At 59.8% G+C, this 9,419-nt stretch overlaps 4 protein-coding genes across 4 annotated transcripts in view; 2 read left to right on the top strand and 2 right to left on the bottom strand.

Annotated features, from left to right (window-relative positions):
• Positions 1-762: 762 nt before the first annotated feature.
• SPRG_11152 (hypothetical protein) lies at positions 763-2,117 on the bottom strand (the record flags this gene model as incomplete). The annotated part of the gene is made up of 5 exons (XM_012350628.1): positions 2,035-2,117; positions 1,287-1,984; positions 1,058-1,227; positions 920-1,004; positions 763-839 (listed from the first exon to the last, which is right to left on the bottom strand). Exons 1-5 carry the CDS (start codon positions 2,100-2,102, stop codon positions 763-765), a joined length of 1,098 nt encoding a protein of 365 aa, XP_012206018.1. The 5' UTR covers positions 2,103-2,117.
• A 369-nt stretch (positions 2,118-2,486) lies between these two features.
• On the top strand, positions 2,487-6,320 carry SPRG_11153 (hypothetical protein; the record flags this gene model as incomplete). Its single annotated transcript, XM_012350629.1, has 17 exons — positions 2,487-2,515; positions 2,577-2,713; positions 2,762-2,826; positions 2,870-2,971; positions 3,031-3,242; positions 3,289-3,580; positions 3,644-3,868; positions 3,931-4,512; positions 4,576-4,734; positions 4,782-4,892; positions 4,945-5,190; positions 5,241-5,360; positions 5,410-5,492; positions 5,554-5,659; positions 5,710-5,805; positions 5,853-6,060; positions 6,106-6,320. The coding sequence occupies 17 exons, from the start codon at positions 2,487-2,489 to the stop codon at positions 6,318-6,320; spliced, it is 2,988 nt and encodes a 995-aa protein (XP_012206019.1).
• An 81-nt stretch (positions 6,321-6,401) lies between these two features.
• SPRG_11154 (hypothetical protein) lies at positions 6,402-8,062 on the bottom strand (the record flags this gene model as incomplete). The annotated part of the gene is made up of 10 exons (XM_012350630.1): positions 6,402-6,482; positions 6,526-6,630; positions 6,680-6,738; positions 6,784-6,871; positions 6,921-7,103; positions 7,165-7,206; positions 7,263-7,364; positions 7,411-7,524; positions 7,570-7,759; positions 7,809-8,062. 10 exons carry the CDS (start codon positions 8,060-8,062, stop codon positions 6,402-6,404), a joined length of 1,218 nt encoding a protein of 405 aa, XP_012206020.1.
• A 1,022-nt stretch (positions 8,063-9,084) lies between these two features.
• The window catches only part of SPRG_20979 (hypothetical protein), a gene marked incomplete at both ends in the record, with an annotated part of 3,172 nt that continues 2,837 nt past the window's right edge, over positions 9,085-9,419 (top strand). Inside the window, one exon of the mRNA XM_012350678.1 lies at positions 9,085-9,411. Within this exon, the coding sequence (XP_012206068.1) occupies positions 9,085-9,411 (327 nt within the window). The remainder of the gene's footprint in view (positions 9,412-9,419) is intronic.

Genomic DNA, 9,419 nt, shown 5'->3' on the forward strand with positions numbered 1-9,419 from the left:
ACCAAAGACGTCCGCGTCAGCGTCGTCGTCGCCCGAGACGGCGAGCTCGACGAGCAGCAGCCACAGCGACGCGGTGCCTGGCCCCGTGCTGCCGGATGCACCGACCGAAGGCGCGTTTGCGACCGCCGTCTAAGCTTTTTCTTTTTTATATATACGCTCGTACTAGAGTAGTACGAGGATACTACTCGATGGATGCTATACGATCTTGATCCGTGGCGTCTCCATGTGGATAGTTTTGGATAGGAGGGTAGAACTTGCGATCGTCCGTGAACCGGATAGTACGTAGCCGTCCCCGGTGACGAGCGACGCGGTGGTGTCAATATTGTACACATGGAGAAGAGTGGACACAGGATGGCAGTCCCATGAGCAGCGAGAACACTATATAGTATTCACAGAGATGCTGGATAGTATTCGCAGAGATGCTGGATAGTATTCGCAGAGATGCTGGATAGTATTCGCACAGATGCTGGATAGTATTCGCACAGATGCTGGATAGTATTCGCACGGGGCGTCGAAGAGAGTACGCTGGCATGGATACGAGAGCCAACGCTACGGGATGCGAGCAGAGGAAACGGGATCAACATCGCAGAGTAAGCACAGACAGTATACTGGGTACTGCTGCAGAGGACACTGGATAGTAGAAAAACGACGCGCGTATATATATGCGTCGGCCAAGGAAGACGACTGGATTTGGAGTCGATCAGATAGGTATTACATTGGATCGTCGTAGATAAATCGCCGGTTCGGGATCGGATGGCGAGATCATTGCCACTTCTGCACGTTGTCGTCGGCCCGCTTGAGCTGCCAGAGCCGCGTCGCCGGGTTCAAGACCGCGTACTCTACGACCCGCATGAGCACCATCCATGAAGAGGAGGAAGAGGATGCAATCATGCAGATAATTAGGAAGAAAGAGGCGAACCTTGCAAGAGCGACTTGGCAATGTCGGCGGGCACGCCATGCGCCTCGGCAAACTCACTGCGCGAGATGGACGCGGATTTTTGAAACTAGAATCCAAAATGACGTGGCATCGCGAGCGCATCGAGAGGCCATCTCGTACCTCGTCGGCCAGCAGCGAACGGTACGCGACGTGGGTCTTGAGGAGCGTGCTTTTGGGCAGGAGGCAGCCGCGGACGATGGTCGCGACGCGGTCCACGCACGCGCGGAGCTCGTCAGTGGTCACAAACACCGGGAGCAGCGACCGGAGTTCCTTCCAGTGCAGCACCTTGTCTAGTATCCAGAAAGATCCATGTCAAAAACAACGATCCGAGCCCATCGGATTGGGCTACCGGTGGTGAGGATATCCAGAACCTTCTTGTCCAAGTCGTCGTTGCCGACCATATCGACGTCGTCCGAGGTGAGCGACGGCGTGCCCACGTCATCGCCGTTGCGGTAGCTGAGCGCACGGAGGTACGCAGCCGGTGTCACATCAAACTCGACCGGCGCCTCGGTCTCGCTGAAAAGCTGTTCGAACTCGTCCTTATCTTCGTCTTCCGAGACCACGCGCAGCGGGATCCACTTCTCGCTCTGGATCAAACCCCGCTTGTACGCGTACGAGCTCTGCATGGCCGCGAGCGCGCGCTCCGACTGGCGCTTCTTGAACTGCACCTGGACCTCTTTGACGTCCGGCGTCGCCTCGGCCTTCTTGTCGGTCTCGACGTCAGCCATGTCGTCGTCGGAGGCTTCGTCGTCCGACTCGTCGAGGTGCTGCAGCGATGGGCGCAGCTGCATGATGGTCGAGACCGGCGTCAAGTGCAGCTGGCCCTTTCGGAAGACACCGGCCGCGTAGTTGGAGACGGGCGTCACGACGCTGGAGGTGAGCGGCAGCATGGGCGGCAGCGGCGTGTGGTCCTCACTGTTGTAGTTGGTCTCGGTGTTGACCGGGAACTCGAGCGTGACCATGGCGTTCTCGGGCTTGTACTTGGCGCTCGCGGGGCGGTTGAGCATGCCACGGTAGACCGGTCGCAGCGGGTACTGGAAGACATGCCTAGCATTGTGCATGAGCCGATGCGCTTGACGACGAGGCCATGGCCATACAGGTTGCCACGCAGGAAGTCGGCCAGATGCACTGGGATCTCGCACACGACGGGGTCTTCCTCGGCCATGATGCTGCCACTGTAGATCTCGAATGGCAGCTCATTGGCTCACAAACCCTGGGCCTCGTGGATGTGGCATATGCCGAATGTAAGAGGCCACCTCGCTGCCCGCGCTCGTGGCATCGCCGCGTCGCCGCATGCCGCCATGCAGGGTACTATACGACCGCGCCGAACCTCCTCTATGGGCGACTTCTTGTGTGATGCGATTGCCGTCGCCTTGACGGGTCGAGTGGCGTATCGGCGCAGAGGCGATAGCGGCGGCGATGCCGATTTTAAAACGAAAATGCCGCGACGACCATGCTGTGGATCGGCACATGCCGAATCTACGTCGAACGCGGACAATGCCGAAACAAAGATTGGCCTAATTAGGATATCGTCACTAGCCGCAAGCAGATGGGTCATTTTGGCATGTTCAAAGCAAGGTAAGATGCGGATCCAGGCGGCGAAGATCGCAGCATGATGATCCTGGCGGTCATGGAATAGCAAGTACCGCAACCTCCTCGGGACGACGGCCCCGCGCGCCGAGTGGTACGAGGAGCTGCAGCTGGACGCGGGCCGCCTCGACCTGTACCCGCTGACGGCGTCGACGACGACGCTCGCGTTCGCGTCCCAGTACAACGGTACACTGCCACTGTCGGATCGCCATGGCCTCTCACGGCCTCGTGTAGCCGGCGCGGTCATCGAGGTCAAGGAACTGGGCCATGTTGGCAAGGCCAACGCGCAGTCGGCGCCGGTGCGGCCATCCTCGTCCTCCTTGCCCTGGCATCTCGTTGTAGGTGCGGCTCCTGCGCGGCCACACGCAGCGCGTCAACGCGATCGCCTTCTCGCCCTTCCATGCGTCTCTCTTGGCCTCGGGCGGCGACGATGGTCTGCTCAAGGTACTCGATGATCATGATGTGATGATACCGCTCATGCTGCATCCATGGGCTGCATCTAGCTCTGGCACCTCGCCGAGGATACCTGCGCGTGGACCAGCGACAGCTTCAATGAGAAGATCCTCTCGATTGCGTTTCACCCGTCGGCGAAAGACGTCCTTCACGTCGCGACCTCGACCGGACTGCACCTTATGTACCTCGACACGTCGACGTCGACGGCCATCGGCGTCCATCCCAATACAATCACGGGGACCACATGGAACGACGACGGGAGGTAGACGACGACATGCGTCATTTCCTGGCGCTGAACCTCCTTATAGCCTTGTGCTGTCCGTGTGCCAAGACAATATGGTGCGTGGCTGGGACCCTCGGACGGCGCATGAAGCGCTCGCTGCGCCCATGCACCAAGGTCGCAAGGCCGCGAGCATCGCGTTCGCCTATGACACGTACTGCGTCACGGCCGGGTTCAGCAAGCTCCAGGAACGCGAACTCTTTCTGTGGGATTGGCGGTCGATGACCAAGCCCATCGGGCGAGAGCGTGTCGACACGAGCACGGGCGTCTTGGCGCCGATGGTCGATCCGGATACCAAGCTGCTCTTCCTCGGTGGCCGCGTACGACGTTGGCTCGATGCTGACAATATTGTCCACAAAATCGTTCAACTATAGATTGCGTAGGGCGACCGCAGTGTCAAGGCGTACGAGATCCAGCCAAAGCACCCGATCTTTGCTCCGTTGCAAACCACCGCGGTCGCGACGTCGACGTGGGGGCTCACGCGCCTGCCCAAGCACGCTTGCGACACGAGCGTGTGCGAAGTGGCGCGCGTGCTGAGCCTCGGCGCTGGCACGATCGAACCGATCCTGTACACCGTGCCTCGAAAGGAAGCCGCGAGTGTGTTTCAGGTCGAGTCCACCTGCCATTTTGGACGTAAAAAGATGCAATTGTGACAAATGACATGGGGTAGGCCGATTTGTACCCCGACACGCGCGGGCCAACGCCGGCGCTCTCGGCTGCGCAGTGGCGCGACGGAACCACGGCACCGCCACTCTTGGAACCCGTGCGCCCGACATTATTGGCGTCGGTTATGTCGGCACCGGCGGCGGCGACGACGACGAGTGCTGTATCGGGGTGGAGCACGGGCCATGGGGCGCCACCGGCAGCCGCCGGATCCGCACCGGCACCGACAGCGTCGGTATCTGCCGCGCCGTCGGGCTGGGACAATATGCCGATGCGTCGACTCGAGCCAGAAACCTCGACGCGTACCCAGGGGACAGCAACGCCAACGCCGACCACCGAGACGACACCGGTTGCACCGACCCCGACGACGAAAACACCGACACCAAGCGCAGGGACACCGACGCAGTGGGCACCACCCGTGACGGCATCGGCGCCTGCGCCGCCACCGGCCGCGTCGGCGTGGAAGTCGGCGACCGGGTGGGGGCATGTGCCGGAAACGGTGATTCTGTCGACGCCGGCGCCACCGCCGTCGACCACGACCGAGCTCTCGGAGAAGGCCAAGCGTCTCGGCGCGCTTCAGGGCCACAAGGTACGCGCATCGCACACAGAAGATACCACACCATTGGATACCTACCATTGGATAATTGGATAGCTCAAGTATTTGACGGGGCGTCCGGACGCGCGGTCCGAGTCCTTTTTGAATGTCGCTGGCGACGGCAACGCGCTTGCGACCAACGGCGTCGTGTGGGCCGCGTCGGTGCCCGGCACGGGTGGTTCTATCCACGTCCATCCTTTGGATCGAAAGGGCAAGGTCTGTCTCCTTTCCGATATGGTTGGATGGTATGGATTTTGATCCAGGTGACGGCGCCCCGCGTGCTCCAACAACACAAGGCGTCCGTGACCGACCTCGCGTTCGCGCCGTTTGCATCCCATGTGCTCGCATCGGCATCGGACGATGCAACGATCAACGTACGTCGATCCTATAACAGTCGAGAGGTTGAGCTATGGGGCTATGCTATAGCTATGGGATACGACCAGGGATGCGTGCGTGGGGACACTCGTGGGCCATGAAAAGGGCGTGCGCTGCCTGAGCTTTCACCCGACGGCGGCGAATGTGCTGGCGTCTGGTGCGCTCGACGCGACCGTTCGGCTCTGGGACGTCGAGACAGGCGTCGTCCATCAAACCATCGACAAGTTTGACGAAGCGCCGTTCAATGTCTCCTTCAATGCGGATGGGTCCCTCTTTGCGACCATTACGCGCGACAAGGTCCGTGAAGAACGCGGGATATTCCCTCATGTCGTCGTGATCTTCGTTAGGTTCTCCGCGTCATCGACCCGCGGCTGAACCAAACGGTCGGCATGGCTTGTGCCCATGCGGGCAGCAAGGCCCAGCGTGTGACGTGGTGTACGCAGCAAGCATCGTCGCTCTTGTTTACGGTACGCTGTTCGAGAGGACGACGGCGCGTCATCGTCGGGGCGCATGTAGGTCGGGTTTAGCGCGCGGAGTGAGCGCCAGATTTGTCTCTGGGACGCGCGCAACCTCCTGGATCCGGTCGTGACCACCACCATGTACGACCAGATTCTTAGATTCTTCGATTCCTTGTCTCGTTCTGATGTACGCGACGTCTAGTGATACGTCTGGAAGTGCGTTGCTGCCACTCTACGATAGCAGTTCGCATGTCATGTACCTTGTCGGGCGTGGCGACCGCACCGTGTTGTGCTATGAGATTGACACGGTTCGAACCCCGGTATCGCAAAACTTTCTTTTTGAATTTCTGCCTTTTAGGTCCAGCCCGCGCTATTACCGTGCTCGATCTACTCGTTCAACGGACCGTCCATCTCGGCGGCGACCTTCTTGCCCAAGCAACACTGCAACGTGCAGGTCCTTATCCTCTTTTTGTACCCCATCGATCGCATCATTGTCTCTAGGACGTCGAAGTGTCTCGGATGCTACTGCTGACGTCGGGCGCGACGATCGAGCCCGTGGCGTTCGTCTTGCCGCGCGCCGAGAAGCTCAGAGCTTATTTTCAAGACGACGTGTATGGCCCTGTGCCATCGAATGAAGCCAGTGTCTCGGCGGCCGATTGGTTCCTCGGGGCACCCGCGCCGCCGAAGTACACGTCGTTGCAGCCCGCCGGTACGTCCATCCAAAGACGCGTCCTGACCGTCGTATGGCGCGTAGGCATGCTCAAGCTCAGCGAGAAGCCGCCCGAGGCCGTCGTGATTCCTAAAGTCGTCAACTTTCAAGCGCAGAAAGAACGCGAGCTCCAGGAACAGAGAGACCGGGACGCCAAGTTTGAACGCCTCCACTCGCTCGCGTACCAGCCGTCGCTGCATGCGAATGCGACGCAGAGAACGACCGATGCCGACAGCGACGACGACGGCTGGGACGACTAGATTGCTGGTGGAGCTCCTTTCGGGTGCTTGAACTCGATCGATCGAGGGCTTACAGTGTATATATCCATCTATTATATTCGACTAGAGCGACCGCAGCATGGCCGGCGGACGGTACGGTCGTCGGAGGTCATTGAGCATCTCGGGCGACTCCCGATGCCCGTTCTATGATCATGCTCGTCGGATTGCACGCAACTCTGCTGGCTACCTGGTCCAGAGGCGGCGTTGGCTCGAGGAGGACTTGGGTGGCTTGCTCGAGGTAAAAGCTGCTGTCGACCGAAGCCACGTCGCTCTCGTGGTCGAGCAGCGGCGTCTAAACGAAGACGCGATCATCAGTAGTATGTTTTTTGTGTGGAAGGCACGGAGAGCGGTGGTTTTTGAGGTTCGTGCTGGGCGAGGTAGTAGACGCCGACGAGGATACCTACGAATGTATTTTGAACACGAGACAATAGACAATATTGGGTACAGGCAAACGCGAGCAAAAACGAAATGCTCTGGAAGAATTCGAGCCGCGCCAAGTCCCCGTAAAACACCATGCCGCCGACGACGCCAAACTAGAGAAAAGTGTTTCAAAGACTCAAAAAGGCCAAAAAGCAAATGTACCGCGATCCAAAAGACCTGGAAAATTGGAAACACGACTGCAATGTCGCCGCGCATGAGCGCTTGGTTGAACCAATGGATCTGCAAGAGGACGGTGCCCAGCATGCCCCCGAAGAAGAAATAGGTGGTCGGATGGGTAAACTGCGACGGGCCTTCGAGACTCGTCTTGACCATCTCGGACGCACACTAATACATGGATGGATGAGGTCGTAGTCCACGGAAGAGTTGTCTATATATGTGTGTGTACCTTGCCAAGCAGCATCGAGATCGAGCCCGTGATCCCTGACACCTATCCGCATCCAAGGTTGGATTCGGATGTCTTTTGGATCGAGCCAAGCAACCTACCGTCGCATACAAGGTCGGCTCGATATTGGTGCACGTCTCGTCGCTGCAGCGAAGGAAGCGGCGGAGGCGGCTCTGACCCCGCCCGCTCCACAACACCCGACTCTAGCATATGCGGTGCATCGGCCAAGCGCCATCATCATCCTCGTACCTCGCTCGAGGTGGCATCTCGCTCCGACTGGATGAGGATAAGGAGGTAGCCGATGAGCCCGCCGAGCACCAGCAAGTAGGCAAGCACGACCGGCGATTCGAACCGGCTCACGAGCTACGAGACAGAGACATCGATACACATCGACGACAAAGTGTGTACTTGGTCGATGTTGTATTCTTCGTCTTGCGGCGACGAGAGCGCAATGAGAAGCACGCCGAGGAGGATGCAGATCGTGCCGTAGGCGTCCCGGACCGTCAAGCTCTCGCCGTGCCAGTACGTCGAGAAGAGGACGTTGGTGACGACGGTCGCGCCGCCACCGACGGTCGCGACCAGCGACTGCGTCGCAAAGCTACAACGCGTCTAAGACCCGCCCAATAGAGTTGACAGCACGGCCGCACCTGAGCGCCTCAAAGTCGCCAATCGACCCGAGCACGACGAGCGCCAAGCCAAGGACCCATTGCCGCTGACCAAAGTACGCGGTCTCGTTGTCCGTGGAGGCGTGCGCGAGCTTCTGCAGCTGGACGCCGCAGTTGGAGACGACGGCGGCGGCGATCGTGATCCCGAGGCCGACGAGGTTCGCTGCGTCGAAGAGCGTCGTGTCGAGCGGAAGGCCGACGTCATCGCGCATCGGGGCGAGTCCCGGCGTTGCCATCGACCGTCCAAACGATCTTTTGGTCGAAGAGACGCCGAAAAACCGTCGAAAACAGCAGCCTTTCTGGGCGTCCGTCGTATGGTTGTACATGGCTGCCCACTACTGTACACCGGTTCGAAGCGCACGCCAAACGATGACTTTATGTGGAGTACGATCAAGGATGCGTCTTCACGGTGTGTCATTGGGACAATCCATTTTAACAAAGGGCGAATGTGCCTACCCTTGACGTGCAAGGCAATACGGTCTACCGCGCGTGCCACAGCTTGTATTACTTGTGCAGTACAGTAGCCACGATACAGGGCAGTAGACGAGCACGACGAAGAAGGGCACGCCCTTGGGACCGCGGGCGAGCCTGCAAGGTGGTGTGTTGAATGTTCTGGCGTTCTCGCCCGCCTCACGGTATCATAGCACATCGCCACCGATCGCAGGCAGCAGCAAGAAGTGAGATGATGCATAACGAGATCGCTGGTGCGGCGGAATGTGTGCTGTGTATGCATACGACCAAGGTCCCTTGCAGACTCTGACGGACGCGGCTGGTGCGGGCGGTTGGCTTTGGAGGACAATGTCGGCGTACGATGGGCGGTCTGCGTGCGATCTGTACCAAGCATCGACGACCATGCTCGTCATTGCGCCGTACTGGCGAGCTTGCGCTGCATCGCTCGATGGCTGTGAAAAACAAGCGTCCCAACGCCGTTTTGGCCCCACACGCCGGGCAAATCGCAGTGGCGCCTTCGCGCGAGGTGCTGCATGGCATGCACGAGTCAGCACCGATGCGCCAAGGGCCTACACGTCGTCGTCCGAGGCGTGGATGGCCTCGAAGCGGTCGCGCTGGCGGCCACCGCTTACACCAGGCGGTATGGCCGATTCAAACTATGTGCCGGATACTGTCCGGATACGCCGCCCCGGCAATTCAAACTTTGAATTTCAAGGCCATCGGCAAGCGCGGCAGGAGGTCCACGAAGACGCGGGCTGGCTGCATGGAGACGTCGCGCGAGGTAGACGATAGACGACGAAGGGCCAGCATGAGCACTGAGAGAAAGGACGATGAGGATGGACGCCATGCGCCCAAGCGCCAGCGGCTCGGCGACGCCACGACGGCGACGCTCACGACGATGCGCAGCAAGAAGCGATACTCGATCGCCAACGAGTTTGAGCGCGAGATCAGCGCGGTCAGCGGCGGCGCCTTTGCCTCCTCGTCGTCGTCGCCGCGCCAGAGCCCCGTTAAAGCGACGCGGCGCGAGACCATTTCGCCGACCGCGCAGCAGGAGCTCCGCCTACCGGGTCGCCGCGAGACGCTGTCGCCGCGCGGCTTTCTCGCCCTCGAGTCCATGATGCGCGTGCCCAACGAAGTCGACGA

The sequence above is a fragment of the Saprolegnia parasitica genome, assembly GCF_000151545.1.
Source record: "Saprolegnia parasitica CBS 223.65 unplaced genomic scaffold supercont2.68, whole genome shotgun sequence".
Taxonomy (NCBI): domain Eukaryota; phylum Oomycota; class Saprolegniomycetes; order Saprolegniales; family Saprolegniaceae; genus Saprolegnia; species Saprolegnia parasitica.